Source organism: Zalophus californianus, chromosome 11 (genome assembly GCF_009762305.2).
Source record: "Zalophus californianus isolate mZalCal1 chromosome 11, mZalCal1.pri.v2, whole genome shotgun sequence".
In the NCBI taxonomy this organism is placed as follows: domain Eukaryota; kingdom Metazoa; phylum Chordata; class Mammalia; order Carnivora; family Otariidae; genus Zalophus; species Zalophus californianus.
In genome coordinates this window covers 64185100-64205368 of record NC_045605.1, presented here as the reverse complement: position 1 = coordinate 64205368, position 20269 = coordinate 64185100, and the positions used below count along the sequence as shown (strand labels likewise).

The 20269-nt window shown below is 46.3% G+C and overlaps 1 protein-coding gene across 3 annotated transcripts in view; it reads left to right on the top strand.

Moving 5' to 3' along the window:
- Positions 1-7663, top strand: part of TRIM66 (tripartite motif containing 66) — a 41534-nt gene extending 33871 nt beyond the window's left edge. For 2 of the 3 annotated variants that reach the window (XM_027578977.2, XM_027578976.2), the window contains exons 16-20: positions 36-162; positions 490-564; positions 932-1084; positions 1498-1716; positions 2447-7663. In XM_027578977.2, coding sequence (XP_027434778.1) covers positions 36-162; positions 490-564; positions 932-1084; positions 1498-1716; positions 2447-2506 — 634 coding nt within the window. In that variant the 3' untranslated portion in view covers positions 2507-7663. The remainder of the gene's footprint in view (positions 1-35; positions 163-489; positions 565-931; positions 1085-1497; positions 1717-2446) is intronic. The other variant, XR_003517382.1, reaches the window with a different exon arrangement.
- Positions 7664-20269: the final 12606 nt, after the last annotated feature.

Here is a 20269-nt window from a genome sequence, read left to right as displayed (position 1 = left end):
GCTGAGGCCTCACTGGGCCTCACCTGTCTCTGCAGGGGAGATTGGGTGTGTACCTTGTGCCGCAGCCTGACCCAGCCCGAGATGGAGTACGACTGTGAGAATGCCCGCTATTGCCAGCCTGGGATGCGGGCCACCCCTGGCCTGAGCATCTGTGACCAGAAGGTAGGGAGGGGTCTCTGGGGACAGTGTTCCCTGCCTGCGGCAGCCTCCCTGTGCCAGCAGCTGAGGTCTTTCTGAGGCGATGGGAAGCCTCTCCAAGGTACCTCTCTGCTGGGCAATGCCTGACAGCCTGGCCCGTGGGCATTTGCGGGGAACCCCCTCCTGCCAACTATTTTCCTCTGGTCTGGGAGGCTGGGCCCTGCCTTCGCGTGGGGGCCCATGCCCTGCAGGACAGAGCGGACCCTGCTGGAGTTTCCAGGGTCACTCTCTTCAGTCCTTCTTGAGGTGGGGCCAGGGCGAAGTAACCTGCTGCCCTTCTGGTTTCTGCAGAAGTGTGAAAAGCTGGTCCTGTCGTTGTGCTGCAATAGCCTCAGCCTGCCCTTCCACGAGCCCGTTAGCCCGCTGGTAAGGAAGGCTGCCCATTTCTGCCAGCTCCCGAGGTCCTGGGCCCGGGGCGGGTCCCGGGGGTACCCAGGGCGGGCTCAGAGCATGGCCACTGGAAGTCGGGTTAACTCGTGCCCGGGCTAGCGGTCCCAGCCGTGGCCACCACGGCCCCCCAACCCCCCGGCCGCTGCGCCACACGTGACTGGACAGTGAGCCAGTCCTCCTTTCCCCTTCCCTTTGTCTTCTCTCTCCACTTTTCTTCCTGCTGCTGTTCTCTTTCTTGTGTTCTTTCACTTCTGTTCCACCTCCTTCTCCATCTGCCCCTCCTTATCTGTACCTCCCCTTTTTCTCTCTTCCTGCTTGGCTTCCCCTTCTTTCCTCCCCCAAGGCCCGGCATTACTACCAGATTATCAAGAGGCCCATGGACCTGTCGATCATCCGGAGGAAGCTGCAAAAGAAGGACCCAGCTCACTACACCACCCCAGAGGAGGTGGTGTCCGACGTCCGCCTCATGTTCTGGAACTGTGCGAAGTTTAACTATGTATGTCTTGCCTGTCTTCCCTCTCCCCTATCTCCCAGGGACCCCAAGACTCCTGGCTGGATGGGGATATCAGGTTTGGTCCTGAATTGCCATGAGGACCTGGGAACAGGCTTTCTGGGGCCCCCCCTAGTGAGTGTTTATAAGCGCTCTCCCACGGTTGGTTCTCAGCGTGGACTCAGGAGGAAGAAGGGGGGAGTGCTAGTGGTTGGCCATCTGTGGGTAACTGTCAGGGCCAATTCTGCTTTGAGAGATGATACTAAACTGGTTATCTTGAGTCTTCAGGAGAAAATGTCCCATTCTAGACTTCCAGGAAACCAGCCAGGCTTTGTGCTCTCTGTAGAGCTCTTGAGGGACCGGGTAGAGATGGGCTGGCGGAAATGGGCCGGACCATCACTGCTCTCCTTCCCCTTCAGCCTGACTCAGAAGTTGCGGAGGCCGGCCGCTGCCTGGAAGTGTTCTTTGAGGGCTGGTTGAAGGAGATCTACCCGGAGAAACGTTTTGCCCAGCCAAGGCAGGAGGACTCAGACTCCGAGGAGGTGTCTAGCGAGAGTGGGTATTCCACTCCTCAGGGCTTCCCATGGCCCCCCTATGTGCAGGAGGGCATCCAGCCCAAGAGGCGGCGACGTCATATGGTAAAGAGTTGCTGCCAGGTGGTGGGCAGGTGTGGGGGTCAGTTGGGCAGGCAGGGGGCACCCAAGCAGCACATACAGGGCAACCTAAAGCTCGGGAGGCACAGGAGAGTGGTGACAATGAACCCTTGCTCCCAGCCCCTCAGTCTAAGGGGAAGGGAGGGCAGCGTGCGGCTCAGTAAGTTCGATTACTGCTGAGGCTTGAAACTCAGAGAGGTGGATGTACCTGCCCAGGTCACCCATCAAATAAGCAGCAGAATCAGGGCGAGAAGCCAGGGCTCCCGACTCGCAGCTCAGGGCTGGTTATTCTGCACTGTGATCCCCAGGAAAGGAGAAACACCTGGTCTCAGTGTCTGATCTCAGCTTAGGTTTGGGAGGAAGGAAGGCATATTTCCGGCCCCTTGGTGTAGAGAAGGAGGGAGAGGTGCTGCTCGCAGCAAAGAGCGCTCCTCTGACCGTGGGTCTGGTCCCACGTGGGCAGACTCGAGACATCACTTTGGCGCTGTTTTGTTCCACTGAACCGCCCCGCCTGGCTGCTGGGTGCCAGGCCCGATCAGCCACCCCCTGTGTGTACCGTGCTTGGCACACCGTAATGTGTGGTGGCTGTTGCATTCCTGGGCTAGAGCAGAACACCTGGGCTCTGGGGAGCCCCAGTCTGGACACTGGGCCTTGTCACGTTGACAGGTGTTACACTGGGCCATGTTACTGCCACACATTTTTTTTTTCCTTTCAGGAGAACGAAAGAGCAAAACGAATGTCCTTCCGCCTGGCCAGCAGTGTCTCCCAGGTGTGAGCAGCCTGGCGGCTGGTGCCCCATCCTGTCGACCACTCCTCCCCACCTTTCAGCTCATTCTCTTTGGATCGTGGATGTGAGACGAGTCTTGTCGAGCTGTGCAGTGCTCTTCTTTGCCGTTTGCATCTTACAGCATTCATTTGAGAGCCATAGTGCATCCACTACAGAGAAGATTTCGGTAATAAACAGCAAAGAGGGAGGTGTTCCCGATTACCAGAAAAATCAGATGTGTAGGGTCCACTTGACGAGCCCACGCCTGGTCAGGCTCAGGAGGACCTAACTTCCTTGGTGACTCTCTCTGCTGAGGAAAGCAGACTTTTCTCACCTTTCAGCGTGCAGGGCTCAGGAGCAGTGTATATATCTGAAGTCCTCCTGGGCCCCGAGGGGAGGAAAAGAAGGGAGAGAGGTTCTGACATATGGCAGGCCCGTGAGCCCCGGCCCAGCACAGCCAAAGACTGTCACTGTTTGCCTTTGCTAGGCCTGCCCGGACAGGACGCTGCCTTGCGCAGGGTAATGGAGGCTTCTAGAGGCCAGAGGTCTCAATTGGTGCCTATTTGGGTTCTGACGGTTTTCAGGGTATTTGTTTCTCATGCCCCCTCTGCCAATGTTGACTTAGGTGGCTGCTGTGCTCTAGGTGGTATGGCCTTCTCGATGGGGCCGGGTAGCTGTGCAGGGACCGCTGACAGCTTCAGACTCGGATTTCACTGGCAGGGCCTGTCCTCTGTGCCACTGACTTTGGGTTCATAGATCTTCTTCGATGTCAGAACCTGCCTTCCTAGGAGTGACTGTCAGTGGCCATCTCTTCGGTGTCTCCACTCGGAGGTCTGGACCCTGAGTTCTGCCTGGGAAACCTGAAAGGCAGGGGCTGGCCAAGGAGGCTGACCCAGAACCAGCCCACCCTGCTGGGCTTCTCCTCCCTCTTAGAGACCCTGGTCCCCAGCTTCCCCACTTTCACAGAGCCAAAGATCAGAGGCGAGTGCTCTGACTCGCCTGCCCCCCGGCTGCCCGCAGCCCAGAAAAAGCTGAGACTCTAGTGGTAACCCTTTTCTGTTGGAGGCTGGAGAAGGCCAGAGGGTGAGCCAGGAGCCCTATCCAACCGCTCATGGGGGGATGTTCTGTCTAGGGTGGAGAAGGGGAAAACTGAGAGGTGAGGAGCCAGAGTCCTTCGGTGACCTTGAAGCAACTTCAGGACGTTACTTTTCTAAGAATGCAGAGGGAAGTGTTCTGGAAGCCACAGGCATGGGAATTCCAGGCTGCATCTCGGATGGAGATGGCTCTTCATGGTCCTTGCAGGGTGTTTGGGAGGAGGAGGCCCAGGCAGTTGCTGGGGGTCAGGCTACTTCGCCAGCAAGGACTCGGTTGAGAAGGAAGCTACCGCTGATGATGCTGGGGACGCTGCAGAGCCGGCACTCCCGTGGCCTGGCCTGCAGACGCTGCTGTTTCTGGTCTGGTCACGGCTTGGCTAATTTCAAGGGAGTCTTGGGTCGTGGCTTTATTTTTGCTAAGAGATGAAGTATAAGGAAGTTCTTGTGTGTAGGGCCTTTGTCAATGGGAACATTCTGCTCGGAGAAAATATTTCTTCTCTCCTTGTCAGTTGGTGGTACTGCTCATTTCCTTCGACACCCAGGCTGAGAGGCTGTCTTCGCTTCAGAGCCAACCACGCCCTTGGCCCGCCATCCTTTCATCAGCCCTTGCCAGGCTCTCCTGCACAGACGGGCTTCCATAGTCCTGTTTCCGAGTTTGGGGTAACTAAGTCTTTAATGCGCCTGTAGCCAGGCAATCTTTAGACCTAGCCCTCTGCTCCTTGGGGTGCACATGACTCTCTGGATTGGGCACTGGCTACTTCCCCTTCAATTTTTTAATCTTTTCCCCTGTTTAGTTGACTTGGCAAGGTTCCTTCTGTACTTACCTCACTAATTCATGCTCTTGGTCACCTTTCCTTTGTTTTGGCCCCCACCCCCACCTCCCCTGCGTGAGCATCATGGTGCTATATGCCGGACAGCCAGGTAAGGGCCGTGACAGCCTCAAATCTGATTGAGATCCTTCCACAGAACCAACTAGAGGCCACAGATACGAAGCAGAATTGCCTGGCTAACTGCTTGGCTTCCCTTCTGTTATGTATAGCGTGCTGGGCCAGGAGATCTTAGTAATGTGGCGGAGAGTCACATATTCCTTTCCCATCGCAGAGACCCTGCATGCTGAGAGGCCCACTTTCAGCACCTGAGCAGTCGTAGGGTGTCCTTTCCTGCAAGGGAGCGAGGTCCTGACCCACCACACCACCCCTGCGCTGGTTACCCCACACCACTGCCCCCACCCCCACCCCTGGGCTTTTCCTATGGACTTAACACCAGCATTTTGCGTCATGGTCTTGTTTTGTTTTTGCATGCAGAAAACAGAACATGACATTTTAGAAATTAAAAGAAAAAGCTGCTAGCTGAGTGACTGGCCTCATTGGCTCTTTGCTAACGTCTGAGCTGATCCTGCTTTTGACTTACTCCCGTAATGGCCCCTTTTGAAGTCAGTCAAGTCCTTTGGCCCTTGACTAAGTCATGAAATGGAAATACAGTGAGTTCTGGGTCCTCACAGTACAGAATGTAGTCCTAGTGGAGAAATGGGGCTCCTTGGATGTGCTGAGAAATAGGAGAGCAGAGTGGCTTCAGTGAATATGAAGGGGATTTTCGTGCAAAAACTGGTGCAGGATGAATTGTGGAGTACTGTTCCAGAACATGGGTAGGCTGGCCCTATCTGACTTCTGGCAGTTGCCAACTACACCCCCTCTGCAGGTCCCCTTCCCATAGTGGCAGCTGCCTGACCCTCTGTAGGCTCTGCTCTAAGATTTGGTGGGTTCTGGCTCCCTGTAGCAACAGGTCTTTGCCTTGCTCCTGAGACCTAGACCTCTCCTCGTTTGTTCCCAGGCTCTGCTCTGCTCTCTCTCACTCCATGATGTCATGTCACCTCTAGTCTTCTCTCCTGAATTCCCGAACTGAGACTTTGCTCCTTCGGGGTCACCTCCCCCATGCTTCCTCTTCTCCCACTCCTGCGCTGCTGTTTACTGAAATTGCCTGCTCCTTTAGCCCAGTTCCCTGACCTCCTCTCTTTGTCTCAGCCTTCACCTGGGCTGCTTCCTCTCCCTCGCCTAAACCCGTGAGCCGTCACCCATGGACATTTTTATCAGGATCCTGACCTTTCTTATCCTCCCCAACTCAAACCTTCCCCTAAAACTGTCAACCGTTCTCCATTTTTGGCATCTGCTTATTTTCTGATTCCTCCTCTTGGGTTGCTAAGCATGGCAGCTTCATAGTTGACACCCTCAGCTGGGCTGTCAGCCTTGATGGGTATATCTTTGGCTTGTAATTGCGCTGCTATCTGTCCATGCCCCTCGTCTTTGCTCTCAGCAAGTGACCGACCCCATTGCCTCCTTCACAGAACAGAGTCCCTAAAGTGAGACCCTCCCTGCCCACTTGCTCTTCTCTCCCTCCCGTCTGTGTCTGCATCCCTCCTCAGACCCTTGCCGTCCGCTCCTGTTTGGTGCTCTGTTTCTTGAATCCTGCTCTATGGCCTCCAAGACTTATCCCTCATCCCACCACTCGTACTTCCTGGGCCTCAGCCTCCCTCTCCATCAGTGGCTCCACAAAGCCTCTAAGCAAGCAGAGATCTCCCCCAGACGAAAACAAAAGCTTCTTAGAGTCGGTTGCCCCTTACCCATTTTCCTTATTAGCCAAGTTTCTTTAAAAAAGGATTTTTCCTGTTAATCCTTTTCACTTTTCAACCCTCTACAGCTTTTCCTAAGAGTCACCAGTGACCACCCAGTTGCCAAATCGAAAGAATACCTTTCAATCCTCAACTGTCTTGATGTCTCCACAGCATTTCACGCCACCCACCCTTTGCTCTTTGAGATAGCCCATTCACATGGCTTTTCTGACACTGCAGGCGTCTGGGTTCTTCTCTTACCTCTTGGCCATACAGGCTGAGCCTTTCTTGAAGTCTTGACAAGGGAACACATCTGCAGCTCCTTGCGGTCTCCCCTCTTCAGTCCCTGGGCCGTCAGGAGGAAGCCTGGCTGTTCCTGCCCCCCACCCTCTGTGTCCGCCTGTTTTCCTTGAGTCCATTTCTCTCCCTGGACTCTGTTCTCCCCATGCCAGTTATGTTTATAAGCTCTCCTGGGAGGACAGCATCTGCAAGCCTTTCCCTCTGCCTTTGCCAGTGTAGCATGGAGACAGATTTTAGCTACGTTCACCAAGAGGTCCCATCCAAATCAGCCTAAGAATGTGGATTGAGTCTTATCAAGAAGCAGTTTGGTAAACGGGATTCCCAGGCTGGTGGGCAGCTCATCGCCATGATCCCCCTACCAGTTAGAGCCAGCCACAGTTGGCGAGGCGCTTGGGATCATGATAAAACATGTTTCCATGCATGGGTCATTGTGCTACTGGTCAGGAGGAGAATCCTGGCAGGGGTGGCTGTCTGCCACTGGTAACGGTCTGGTCAAGGGAAAACTGAGAAGTGCTGGGATTCATCCCTTGCTTGGGGCTCAGCTGAGGTCAGCTGGGCCTCTTTTGGCCAGGTCGGTCCCATCTGTGCTGGTATCAGCCCCTGCATGCTCCAGCTGTTCCTTAGAGCTGGACGCAGGTGTCGGGTGTTTTCTTGGAGATGGGGTGAGATAGTAGAAAGTGACGTGATTTGAGATGCTGAACACCTAAATTTTGGCTCTGCCAGTTATGAGCTATGTGACACTGGGTATAGTTTCCCCATCTATGAAGTTGGTTGGGGGAGGGGGTTGAAAACAGTGATCTCTCAGAGGCCGTGCTACTGGAAAGCTGGTGGTAGTGATTCTAACTCTAAAGCTCAGGCCCCACAGGGAACAATTAATGGGGGTAGGACATAGCTGGGGAGTCTTGGCCAAGGTAGGACAAAGGGACTCACAGGCTAGACTGAGCTGCTTTGAGGAAAGCAGCTTTGAGCTGCTTCTGGAGCCATATGCCCATTCCTCAAGCTGCACCTCTTTCTTGGATATCTAGGGTGAGTTCCTCTTGGGCCTTTTCCAGAAGCGGCCATTGGATCCAAAGTAGTTGAGGGCAGGAAGGAGGAATACTGTAAAGGGAAATGTCACTGATCTTAAAAGGACCTACACATTCAAGAACAAATTAAAAAATAGCACTTTTCTTTACCAATAATTGTGTCCTGGAGTGTTTCTTCGGTAATTATGGTCGAACCTACTTCATGGTCTTCTTGCCCCTGGACTCCACATCATGAAGAACACAAGATGGGGAAGAATAGACTGGGAAACCTTCCATCCAGGGAAGAACTCAACTCTCCGCTTCTTGTTGCATGAACACAGCCCATTCCTCAAGATTCAGGCAATGAGTCTGGGGGCAGAGTTAGGGGAAAGCCATCTTCTGAGTGCCCACCACTTCTAGGCACTTCATACCTCAAGAATGTCTTTTATATATATTCCCCAGTCACCTAGCCTGAGCTCTCCTCTCTGCCCGGTCTATGCCTGTGGTTTCTAGCCATCTGGGGGAGAAGGATGTTGTTTTGAATATTGTTCATTCATTTGGACTGCACAGAATCTGAACCCCTTTCCTATTTGGGCGGAATTCCCCACTTCAGGAGTCTTGGGAAGCAGAGCTCACTCTTCACTACTGTAGCTAAATATATTAAAATCTTGATTGATCAGCATGCCCTGTAGCTAGGATACAGGTCTAATGGTAGTCATTAAAAACAAAAACAAAACAAAACAAAATAAAAAAAAACAAAAAACAATAAAAACACCAGGGACCACAGAGACTTCTCTGGTGATGGTATTGGTTGCAGTGAGGCGAGGTTTCCATGGCAGCGAGAGCAGCAGAATGAGCTGAAGCCCCTGGTGCTTGATGGCAGTGCTGGTTTCCACAGTAGACCCATTAGCTCCTAATTCTCTCGCCTTTCCAACAATTCTGTGAAATCTCTCAACAGATATTTTATAGAATCATTTTCTGCTTAAATGAACCAGAACTGGTTTCTTTTCATTGGAAATAAGCGCCCTAACTGATGCAGAAATCTCAGAGAATCTTATCAAGTCAGCGACCCACTCTCTGAGCTCCAGAGTCCTGCGGTCTATTGGACACGTACACTTCGGTGTCTCGACGTCACCTGACATACTAGTCAGTCCCCAGCACCCTTAATGTATTCTTCCTTATGTAGTCTCTATCTCGGAAGCTAGGAAGAAAACCAGGGGGATGTGGTGTCAGAGAAGTTTGTGTTTCAAGGAAGGATGATCATTTTTAAAAAAATATTTATTTGGGAGAGAGAGAGAGAGTGAGAGCATGCACATGAGTGGGTGGGAGGAACAGAGGTAGAGGGAGAAGCAGACTCCCTGCTGAGCAGGGAGCCTGACATGGGGCTTGATCCCAGGACGCTGGGATCATGACCTGAGCCAAAGGCAGACGCTTAACCCACTGAGCCACCCAGGCGCCCCAGATGATCATCACTTTTAATGCTTAAGATGAGACCTGGAAGTCTTTCGGACCCCCACCCTTCCCAGAGTGGCCCAAATACCCAAAACCTTACCCACACCTGCTCCGAGCTTTCTGCTGTTTGTCCTCCAATGCTATCCTTCTCCAGGTCCCAGGGACATACAGCCCGACTACTCCCCACTCCTCAGCTTCCACAACAAGCTGCTATAGCAAGCCCACTCCCCAGAGCAAGCCCACTCCCCAGAGCAAGCCCTACACTGGCAGGCAGGCCTGCAGCAGACCCCTTCCTTCTGCACACATGGCCTGTGGATTGTTTTATCCACTGGTAGTATAGGAAGAGTATGCAGGGCCTGATAAAAATAAGTCCTAAGAAAATTTAAAAATAACAAAACCTAAATAAATACTCAGTATCTAAATGTTAAACCCCTTAATTGTTAATTTTATAACAATTTCATAACATTTCTCCTGCACAGCTGGAGGCCAGGGGTGCAGCAACCCCCAGGAAGCTTAGGAATATCCTTTCAGTCCAGTGGGGGAAATAAAGCTCTGTTTTCAGTATAAGAGTATAGGTTCCACTGGTGTAATGACAACAAAAAAGATCCAAAAGAAGGGGCTTAAAAAATAGAAATGTATTTCTTTTTTAGGTTAGTAGTCCCAGAGGTAAGCAAAGATTAAGGTAGGTAGATGGCTTTGCTCTGTGAGATTGTCAGAGCCCACATTCTTTATAAGTCCGTTTTTACCATTCTCTAGGATATCACTTGCATCTGTGGGATTGAAGTGGTTGAGCAGTAGCTTATCCGTGTTCCTGTCTGGAGGAAAGGTAAAGGGAGAGGAAGTGGAAATAAGCAATTTCATTCAAAACCCGTGTCTTGGAAGTTGTACACATCACTGCTTCTGACATGCAGATTCATGAAGCATTCCATATTTTTAAGTATGAGCTCTGAATCAAGATTATTGTTAGATTTCTTCCATGCATCCACATGTTCCATGCTAATGGGATGGTATTACGATAGAGTTGCATGGATAAAACCTGGTTTAGAAAAGAAAAAACAAACAAAAAACCTGTGTCTTGGAAAGTGTCATATACATCACTGCTTCTCAAAATCGCTTGGTTAGCTCTTATTCATAAGGCAACAGCCAGCTCTAGAGGAGGCTTGGAAACACGAACTCCATAGCCGCAGCCATGCTTCAGCCAAAGAACTAAGGCCTGGGGCTGGTGGAAACAGCTGTCCCTCACTAGAGCTCTAGAGAAAGGCTCTGTCCTTTGTTCCAGTGAAGTCCCAGGTGTGGTCCGCTGACAGTGTCCCTTCATGGCAAAGGCTGGGCCAGGGCAGAGCCTCTGTGACTTTTCAAGTTTATTAATTAGCTTAATGGAGCATTTATCCTCTCTTTCCTGTATGAAATGTATCTCTGGGTAACCAAATATTTGATGAGGGGAAGTGTCTCTTGCAGAAGTATTCCAGCTAATAATTGAAGGGTTGATAGACTGGAATATTGCCATTTTTCCAACCCCTAATGAATGAATGAATCTGGGTAATGACCATGCACGGCCACCCATATCACAAAAAGGAGAGATGTCTAGACATTACATGTCTCCTGATTGAAGAACACATTATCACCTATGAAGTGTTTCCAGACAAATATGTTCTGACCCTAACCAGACCCCTGGGTCTAACTGCCAATTAACAGATGTAGTTCCCAAATGACAGGAAATGCAAAGAATAGAGGAACACCTTGAGTGACATCACAAGGATACAATCAGCAAAATCCAGTCTGTGGAACGTATAGGACAGATGATCCGGTTCCTTCAACGAATATATTGCATGGGGGGTAAAAGTGGGATGGGCAGGAAACCTATAGATTAAAGAGACTTAAAAAGCAGGGCGCCTGGGTGGCTCGGTTACTAAGTATCTGCCTTCGGCTCAGGTCATGATCTCAAGGTCCTGGGATCGAGTCCCACATCGGGCTGCCTGCTCAATGGGAAGTGTGCTTCTCCCTCTCCCACTCCCCCTGCTTGTGTTCCCTCTCTTGCTGTGTCTCTCTCTGTCAAATAAATACAATCTTAAAAAAAAAAGAGAGACTTAAAAACCATATAAACCCATTGCAAAGTATGGAACTTACTTACATTCTGATTTAAACTAGAAATATCACGAGATAATTGGGAAAAGCTGAACGCTAACAGGATATTTGATGATATTAAAAACTTATTTTTTATGTTATTTGAATTTGTTATTTTAAATTTTTATTTTTTAGGCATTATAAAGGTTTGTTATAGTAGAGTATTAGAAACAATGAAAAGCCTGTAGAAGATGGTTAAATAATTAATAGAATATAATTTTAAATGATATTTAGGAGTCTGTAGGGCATATTTTAAATGAGACAAAGATTCTCAAAGTCTTTGTTTGGATTAAGAATCCAACAGAGTAATGGGATGCATAAAGGGAGAAGAAAATTCCAAAGTTCTTATTTCTGAAAGCAGAGACGTCAGTTTAAAAAATTATCAAAAGAGGAATAAATCATTAATACAAGCAAACAGATTTGCAGATTAGATTACCTTTTATAGAACATCATAACACCTTCTGAAGCACAGGCCTCTTAAAAGATGCTTTTGTATGAATAACATTTCCAAGGCTCACTGAACAATCCTGCTCTGTTTTTTGTTAGAAACTCTCATGCAGTCTCTCCCCACCGGACAGGAGGGTAACACTCTCTTGTCTTTAGTGTTAGTTAGACTGGGTTGATTTTCACTAGCAGTTAGAATGGCCTAAATTTTCAAAACTGAGCACTAAAATTCTATCATTTCACTTTAAGACAAAATTTCCTGTCTAAGAAGTTTTAAGTGTATAATATAGAAAAGAACAACTACATAAAATACCTGGTACTTAGATCAAATACCAGATACTAGATCAAAAAACAAACAAACAAACAAACAAACCCAGTTGTAAAGGACATTTTTGGGACAAGTGGGAAAATTTTAGTATGGGTCCGTAACTTGTATTAATATGAAATTTCCTGAGCGTGAGAATTTGAACTGTGATTACAGGGGAGAATGGCTTTGTTCTTCAGTGATACATGCTCAAGTATTTAGGGATGAAGGGTCATGTTGCCTGCAACTCTTTAGGGTTCAGAAGAACTCTGTGTTGTATTATTAAAGGAAATGTGGCAAAAAGTTACCAATTGGTAAAGGTAGATGAAAGTTATGTGGTGTTCATTACACTGTTCTTGGGAAGCAAAGGGCAAATTTAATAAATGAAATATGAAGCATGCCCCTAGAACAGCATCATGGAAAATACTTATGAGATGATGCCAATTTAAAAAAAAGCAGAACACAGAATTACATGTAAAATAAAAGAAAAAAGATATAAATATATTAGAATGTTGCCAGTGGTTGTCTTTTCTCCAAGCTTTGCACTAAAAAGTTATATTATATATATATATATATATTTTACATATATATATAAACTTTTATCATGGAATGTTTCAAATATGATCTTGTGTGTCTTAGCTCAAAGCCCCCTCCTCAGAGAGCTTGTCCTAACCAAGTGGACCCCCAGCACTTTCTCTCACAATCTTGTTTTATTGTCATCCTAGCACTTACTACTATATTATTTATCCTTTTATGTCACTTGTTTTCTTGCTTATTGTCTGGATCACCCCTTATCTGATGTAAGCTTCCCAAGAGCAGAAATCTAGCCCAGACCCTCGAACAGTGCCTGTAGTTGCTCAATAGCTATGTGTTGGATGAATGAGTGACTCAGGTCTTAGTCATCCAACCTCCCATTTTACCCGGCACTCCGAAGTCTTGAGAAGGTGAAGAACTTGTCCAAGGTCCCTCATGAGTTCGTGGCGATGTTAGAACTAGAACTCAGGCTTTGTGACTCAGGTCTCTATAGGCTCCTCTTTCAAAATGTCTCAGGCTGAACTAGCTTCAGGGGCACCAGGCAGGTGGCAGGAGTGAGAGAGGACGCACAGTGCATTCCCCTTGTTGCAGTGTGCCGGAAGTCCCCTAGGTGGCGCCAGCGGCACTCATTTAGCTCTAGGGAAAGGGAAAAAGTGGGTACAGGCAAACACCAGAGGCACACTTGGATGAGAAGCGGGATATTTGACAGTCTTAAGTTGTCTCTCTACCGACTGCTCATTAGTTGTGAGGGAGAAAAAATGTACAGTAATTAGACAGTGGAGAAATCCACGCCTTGACTATGTGATCAAAAAAACATCACGGATGAGGGACAGATGGACGTGTTGTGAGTCCAGAAGTGATACACTGTTAAGGACACAACATCACTTATACAGTATTGAAGCTCGGAATGTACAACCTGAATCTAATGAGAAAAACATCAGACAAGCTAAAAATGAGAAATGTTATATTAGGGCCAGGGGATAGGGGACTGGATTTTTTTTAAAAAATGGCGTCACGAACAACGAAGAAAAATTGTGAAAATGTCCCAGATTAAAAGAAGCTAAAGAATTGACAACAGAATGCAATACCTGAGACTAGACCGGGTCCTGTAGTGGAGGGAGATGCTATAAAGGACATTATCAGGTCAACTGACAAAACTGGAATATGGACAGTAGACTACATTCGTGTATTGCTGTTAAATATACTACAGCTGGTAACTGTACTGTTGTTATATAACGTTATATAACGGAATATCCTTATTTTTAGGGAATATGCACTGGAGTATTTAGGAGTAAAAGGCCATAGTGTATGAGACTTACCCTCAAATGGTGCAGGAAATATATATATATATTTATTTATATGTATATTTAAATATAGAAAGTATGTATTATATATTGGGAGTATATACTTTATATATTGAAATTAGAAAAATATATATTTGTATATATAGGTATAAATAAAGCAAATGGGGTAAAATGTTAATAAGTGAATCTGGGTTAAGATTCTTTTTTACTATTTTTACTTTTTAACTATTCTTGTTACTATTGGATGTTCTTTTTATTATTTTTATCTTTGCCACTTTTCTGTAACTTTGAAATTATTTCCAGATAAACATGTAAGAAGCAAAACCAAAGTGAAGGATGGTGGTTGCAGACACCTCCTCTGCCGCCCTTGTTTCTGTTGCCCGATTCAGAGCTGGCGTCCTGCCTCCCTCGAGCGTGTCTTCTGCTGTCCCTTGCTTCAGTCATTCTCTTCTGAAAGGACTGAGTTTGGCTTCCAGCCCCTGAGGCTGAGGCTGAAGCTGAAGCTGCAAAGGGGTAGAACTACTCTGTGCATGGCTGGGAAAGGCACTGAGGTCTCTGTAAGGAGATGTGGAGAAGCAGTGGAAGGCTCTGAGTCCTGTCTTCACTCCGACTCTGGCTTCTGGGGCCTGAGGCTATCTGTGGGATCAGCTCGTTGGAAGCCATCGGGCTCAGGCTGGGTTTCCCCAGCCATTCTGATGAGGCATCTGGTACCTGGGGGGCTCAAGTGGGCTGGGTGTGGGAAGAGCCTTGGCAGTATTGGGACAGGGAGGGCCTCACGATCCTTTCCCTCTGCCGACAGTTTCTTGGAAGTGACACAATCCGTTTTCTTTCCTGAGTCTGGCATGCTGGACACCCCTGATTCCTCAGGAGTCCTTCCAATCTTCCAATGATCTCCTTTGCATTAAATCGGCAACATGGGATGTCTGGTGATAGGGAGGTAGGACGCTGACCCCCAAGTCTGACCCTGCACTTCTTCCTGGGATGACTTCTGGTGGTGTTTTCCCGGGCTCCATACACTTCAAATGTGAATAAGAGGGCCTTCCTCCCTTCATCCTCATGCTGGGACCTGCCTGGGCCTGACTCTCACCCAGACCTTCTCAGAGGAGAGGGAGGTCGAGTCTGCGTTTTCATCACCATAAAAAGAACCCCATACCTGTTAGCAGTCTCTCACCATTTCCCACCTCTTCACAGTCCCTAGCAACCACATAATCTACTTTCCCTATATATAGATTTGCCTATTCTGGACATTTCACGTAAGTGGGATCATACAATATATGAACCTTTGCATCTGGCTTCGTCCACTTAACATAGTATTTTCAAGATGCATCCATGTTGTACCGTGTATCAGTACTTCATTCCTTTTTATAGCCAAATAAATTCCATTGTATGGATATGCCAATGTATATGGCCTGAAGTACAGGTTCAAATTCACTCCTTTCCATGTAGATATCCAGTTTGCCCAGCATCATTTGTTGAGAAGACTATTTTCCCCCCATTGAATTATCTTGGCACTCTTGTCAATTGACCAGTGATGCATGGGTTCATTTCTCGACTCTCAATTCTATCCATTGGTTCTATATCCTTATGCCAGTCTGGCAGTCTCTCTCTTTTTTTTTTTTAAGATTTTATTTATTTTGAGATACAGAGAGAGAGAGAGAGAGAGAGCACAAGTAGGGAGGAGGATCAGAGGGAGAGGGAGAAGCAGACTCCCTGCTGAGCAGGGAGCTGGATGCGGGGCTGGATCCCAGGACCCTGAGATCATGACCTGAGCAGAAGGCAGATGCCCAACTGAATGAGCGACCCAGATGCCCCTAGTCTGGCAGTCTTGATTATGGTAGCATTATAGTAAGTTTGAAATTAGGAATTGTGAGCCCCCCAACTTTGTTCTTCTTTTTCATATTGTATTCCCTGCTCTGGGTTTCTTGCATCTCCCTCTGAATTTTAGGATCAGACTGTCAATTTCTGCAAAAAAGGCATCTGAAATTTTGAATTTGTAGATAAATGTGGGGATTATTATCATCTTAACAATATCAAGTCTTCCAGTCCATAAACATTAATTTAGTTTTGGCGTGCACTAACCTGATCTTTAATTAGATTTATTTGATAAGGAGTCTGGGTCAGACATCCTCAGTCAATCAGAAAAACTGAGTTAATTGTCAAATGTTTCATTTTGAACCGTGGGGATAAGGTACACTTCTACTTTTGTGAAGGTAGGAGAAGAGAAAAGATGGAAAGACTTGTATAAATTGGTAGATCATACCAATAATTAAAGATAGATCTCATTAAGAAAAAGTTACATTTTGCATTATATACTTTTCAAGGACATGTACCCATTCAAGAAATCTTAAGATAACACATGATGATCTAAACATCTCTGAATTTATCTTATAGAACAGAAAAATTATAGGATGGTTTTTGTGATGTTGAGTGTCTCAGAAATCTTTTGAATAACAGAGATACATACTAATTAATGCATAAAGCAACTCTTCTTGTCTTAAGAAAACTGAGGGCCATCCCTTCCCCCAAGCTTTGGAATTTTTACTGACAGGGCCAGCAAACCCTGGAACAAACTGTACTAATTGCTTCTATGTTTTGTTATGGTGACAAACTTCAATTCTGATTCCTCTTCCTTAAATGACAAGAAACTTGATATTGCACTTTAACAATGACGTTACCACATGGAGGGTTTAAGTAAACAGCATATAATGCTTGTTGCCAGCAGTGACATTAATAATTACTGGAAGAGACTGAGAAAAGATTGTTGTGTAGTAATGACCCCTGCAATAGATTGAGTTCCCTTGGCAGTATCAAGAGTTTGTCACGTTGGTGGTCATGGTGTTGCAATCCATTACCTCACTGAGATCTGATGACTTCAGCTATGGTAACTAACCATAATATTTAATGTAGCTGCCTTGAGCCACTTGAAAGCTTCGAAAAAATTTTTTTCTCTAAGGCATTTACATCAAGTGTTCCTGGGAAAACCCAGTACCTCTATGTACACATTTTAGGGAGTTGTGTTTTATTTCCTTGTGTAGTTTCTCTGAGTCCTCTCTACAAATGTTAGTGCTATTTGCACACTAGAAATGAATATTTGTCTATCTGTCCAGTTTACCTATCTACCTATTTATTCGTCTATATTTTACCATGTTCTACAAAGTCTTCCTCCCTCCCTCTCTCCCTCCCTTCCATTCCTTCCTTCCTCTCTTCCTTCCTTCCTTCCCTCCCTCCTTCCCTCTCTCCCTTCTTTCCTTCCCCTTCCTTCCTTCTTTCCTTCTTTCCATTCCTTCCTTCCTTCCATTCCTTCCTCCCTTCTTTCCTTCCTTCCATTCTTTCATTTACTAATGCCATGATATTTTATTAAATAACTATTAAGTGCCAGGGACTGTCCCAAGCACTGGGAACAAGCAATAAGCAAAGAGGTTGGAGCTTAACTTCTGGTGAGGAAAGAAAGAAAATAAACAAGCTTGTTTTAGGTGGTGTTAAGTGCTCTAAGATGACAACATAGGGTAATGTGATTGACTTTCGAGGTGGGACTACTTTAGATATAGGGATCAGGGAAGGCTTCCCTGAGGAGGTGGCTAGTGGGCTGAAATCTAAATGATGAAAAAGAACCAGCCTTGGGGAGGTATGGGGCAGATCCTAGTAGGTAGAGGAAATAGTACATGCATGGTATTGGAAGCAGCTTAAAATAATACAGTCAATACAAGGAAAAAATACAAAAAGACAAAGGTAGAAATGAGGGAAAATGGAGGAGAGAGAACACAGGGAAGTCATAATGCTGGTGGGGAAGTCATAATGCTGGTACGCAAGCCATAATATTCAGCAAAGTTATCAGAGTTGAGCTGCAACTTTGGTTCCTATCTTCCTGTAAGCCAAGGTGAGACGGGCAGTATGACCGATTTCATGGTATGTTTTCTTCATAAGGAAAAGAGGTGTCAGTGTTTCAAGGGGAAAAAGATTTTTTTTTTCCTGGCACTCAGGATGGAAATATATTTCTTGTGTGGACTTTTCTATAAGGAACATAAAGTGATTGTATTAGTTATCAACTTTATGATAATTTGTTACAACAGCCATATAAAACTAGTATAATTAGATCCATCTTGGATGCAATAACAGACACTCAGCCACTTGAACTAGCTTAACCAAAAGAGGGCACTTTAATACAGAGATTTGAAATATTCCATGGAATTCTAGGAATGCAGCTCATTTCAGGAAATACTAGGATTGCGGATAGAAAACTGTCAAAACTCTTTTTGGTCTCTTTTCCTTTCTCTTTGTGGATATTTTCCATCCTTCCTATTCTTTTCACATTTCTCCTGCAGCCTGGTCTTCTGTATTTCTACAGGTCATGTGGTGGGAAGCATGTCTGTGGACATCAACTGATTTTCTATGTTTCCATGTTAGCTACCTAGAGAAAAACTGAAATCTCTCAGTCCTAATTCCAAATTCCTGGGAGAGAGAGATGATTGGCTCAGCTTGAGTCAGGTACCTACTTGGAGCAATCGACTGTAGCCTAGTGGCCTAGTTACCTTGTCTGAGGATCCAAGGCTAGGTTCCAGAAAAAGACACCATTCTGCTGTTTTTTAAATACACTCATGTAGGGGGTCAAGAAACTGTTTAATGGGTTTAAACCAACATTAAAAAGAGATAAAAATATCAGGGTGCATAGCATGTGGTATGGATATTTTATAAAACATTTCAGTTATTAAAGGTATAGGTGCATATGTATTGGATGATAACATAAAATGTATTTCTTTGGGTGGATTATGGTCTAAAAAGTTTGGGGAACTCTGGGATGGGCAATCTGGTAGGATTCTGTTATAGAGTTATAAAATAATGTCATGAGTATTTTTTTTAACAGCGTTTCTTAATATAAGCAGATGGCATAAGGATAAAGCATGACTTGGTACAGGCAATTTTGCAAGGGTGATGATAAAGTGGTCTTTGTCTGGCTTAATTCAGGCTAAAATATAGTCCAGTGGTTTCCAATCTGGCTTGACATCACGCTCACTTGAAGACCTCTTGAAAATGATTTCATGGGATCTATCGAATCAGAATTCCTGTAAGTGTAACCTTCGAACTTGAACCTGTATTTGAATACAAGATAAAGCAAAACAAACAGAACTCCCCAGATGTCTCTGATAGGTAGTCAGGTTTGGGACTCACTAACCCAGAGATGATATAGAGGAAACGTCATCTGCATACCTTTTAAATAATTGTCCTAACTGCAGTTTCTCTCAACCAGGCTTTTCATTGGGCAGAGTGGGGAGAATTCTGTGACACAGAAGAGAAATGCCATATTCAGACTGGTTTCTCCTGGGTACGTTGACACACCCTCTTGGTATTGCTGAATCTTTATTTGAAGGCAAGGAGTCTTCATGTAAGGTAAATTCTGGAGGTTTGAGAGTAATCCAAACCTTTTTCTCAAAGTCATAAAGTATCCCCAAACTGACATTGACCCCAGAGGATATTCTTGAAACTTTTATTTAATATAAAAAATTATTTTGCTTTATGACAACAACACCTTCATGCTGGGTAAGCTCTGAATATAACACAGAAATTAATAAGTTAATGAATACATAATTGACATTCTCACTGTGGCTAGGTGAATGGGGGTGTTTATGAAATTCAGCTATAGTTTGTTTATTCAAATATAATAAAGAAACTGAATTTGTAAAAAAAGAGGTAAACATTTCAAATGTATTTCTTGGTAAGGATCTGGAATGTAAGGCTTTACCGCTGCTGATTAAAGAGAAATAAATCTGTACACTTCACAGTTAAATGAAACAGATGGCCAAGTTCATCTTCTTTGGTTGGACGTTGTGCCACTACTCATGCTGGGATGGGGTAGCGTTGAGGGGTAAGAACAAAGAGAAAATTCTTGCAGGCTATTCCAGACCCTTGTTAAACAATAGTTCTGTATTTCTCCAGAACAAGGCCCCAAAGTTCTACAGTTCAGGATATGGTGGGGATTATTTACGCTTCCTAAATTTGCAAAACTGAAGTTAAAGTTACCCACCCTGGCCATTTTGAGTTTTCTAACGAACCTGACAGCGTGAACCAGTGGCCAAAGGTAGCCCCACTTCTAAGCAATAAAATGAATGGACCTGCTGTACCAAGTTATTGGCTATTAATCAAATAACTTTTACAGGATGTCTGCCTGAAATAATTAGGCCAGTAGTAAGAGAGTTGCATTTCTCCTCCCCCGCTGCTAGAGAGCAGGACCCACGTCCACAGGAGCCATTCCCAATGCAGGTCAAGAAGTACATTAGCGTTCAGCGGGAGCCCCCACTTCTAGCCACTTCTGCAGGGGGCCTGCATTCAGACGGTTCCGCAGAGGTTTGTGGCTAAAACTTCTCTCTGGGAATTGTCCTTGGGTCAGTGAGGAGCGCTACTACCCTTCGCCCCGGGCCTCCGCGCAGCCCTGACGTTGGGGTCATCTCTCCATCTTTCGGGGCCAGCTCCGCACGCGCCGCAGGGCGACCCGGGGGCCGCCGCCGCCCGAGCTCCGCCTGGGAATAGCCGCTGGGCCTCACCTCGGTACCGGGACGGCACTGTTAGCAAGCTTTCATTTCGTGTGTCACGGGTGGCCGCTTCTCTGTCCCTG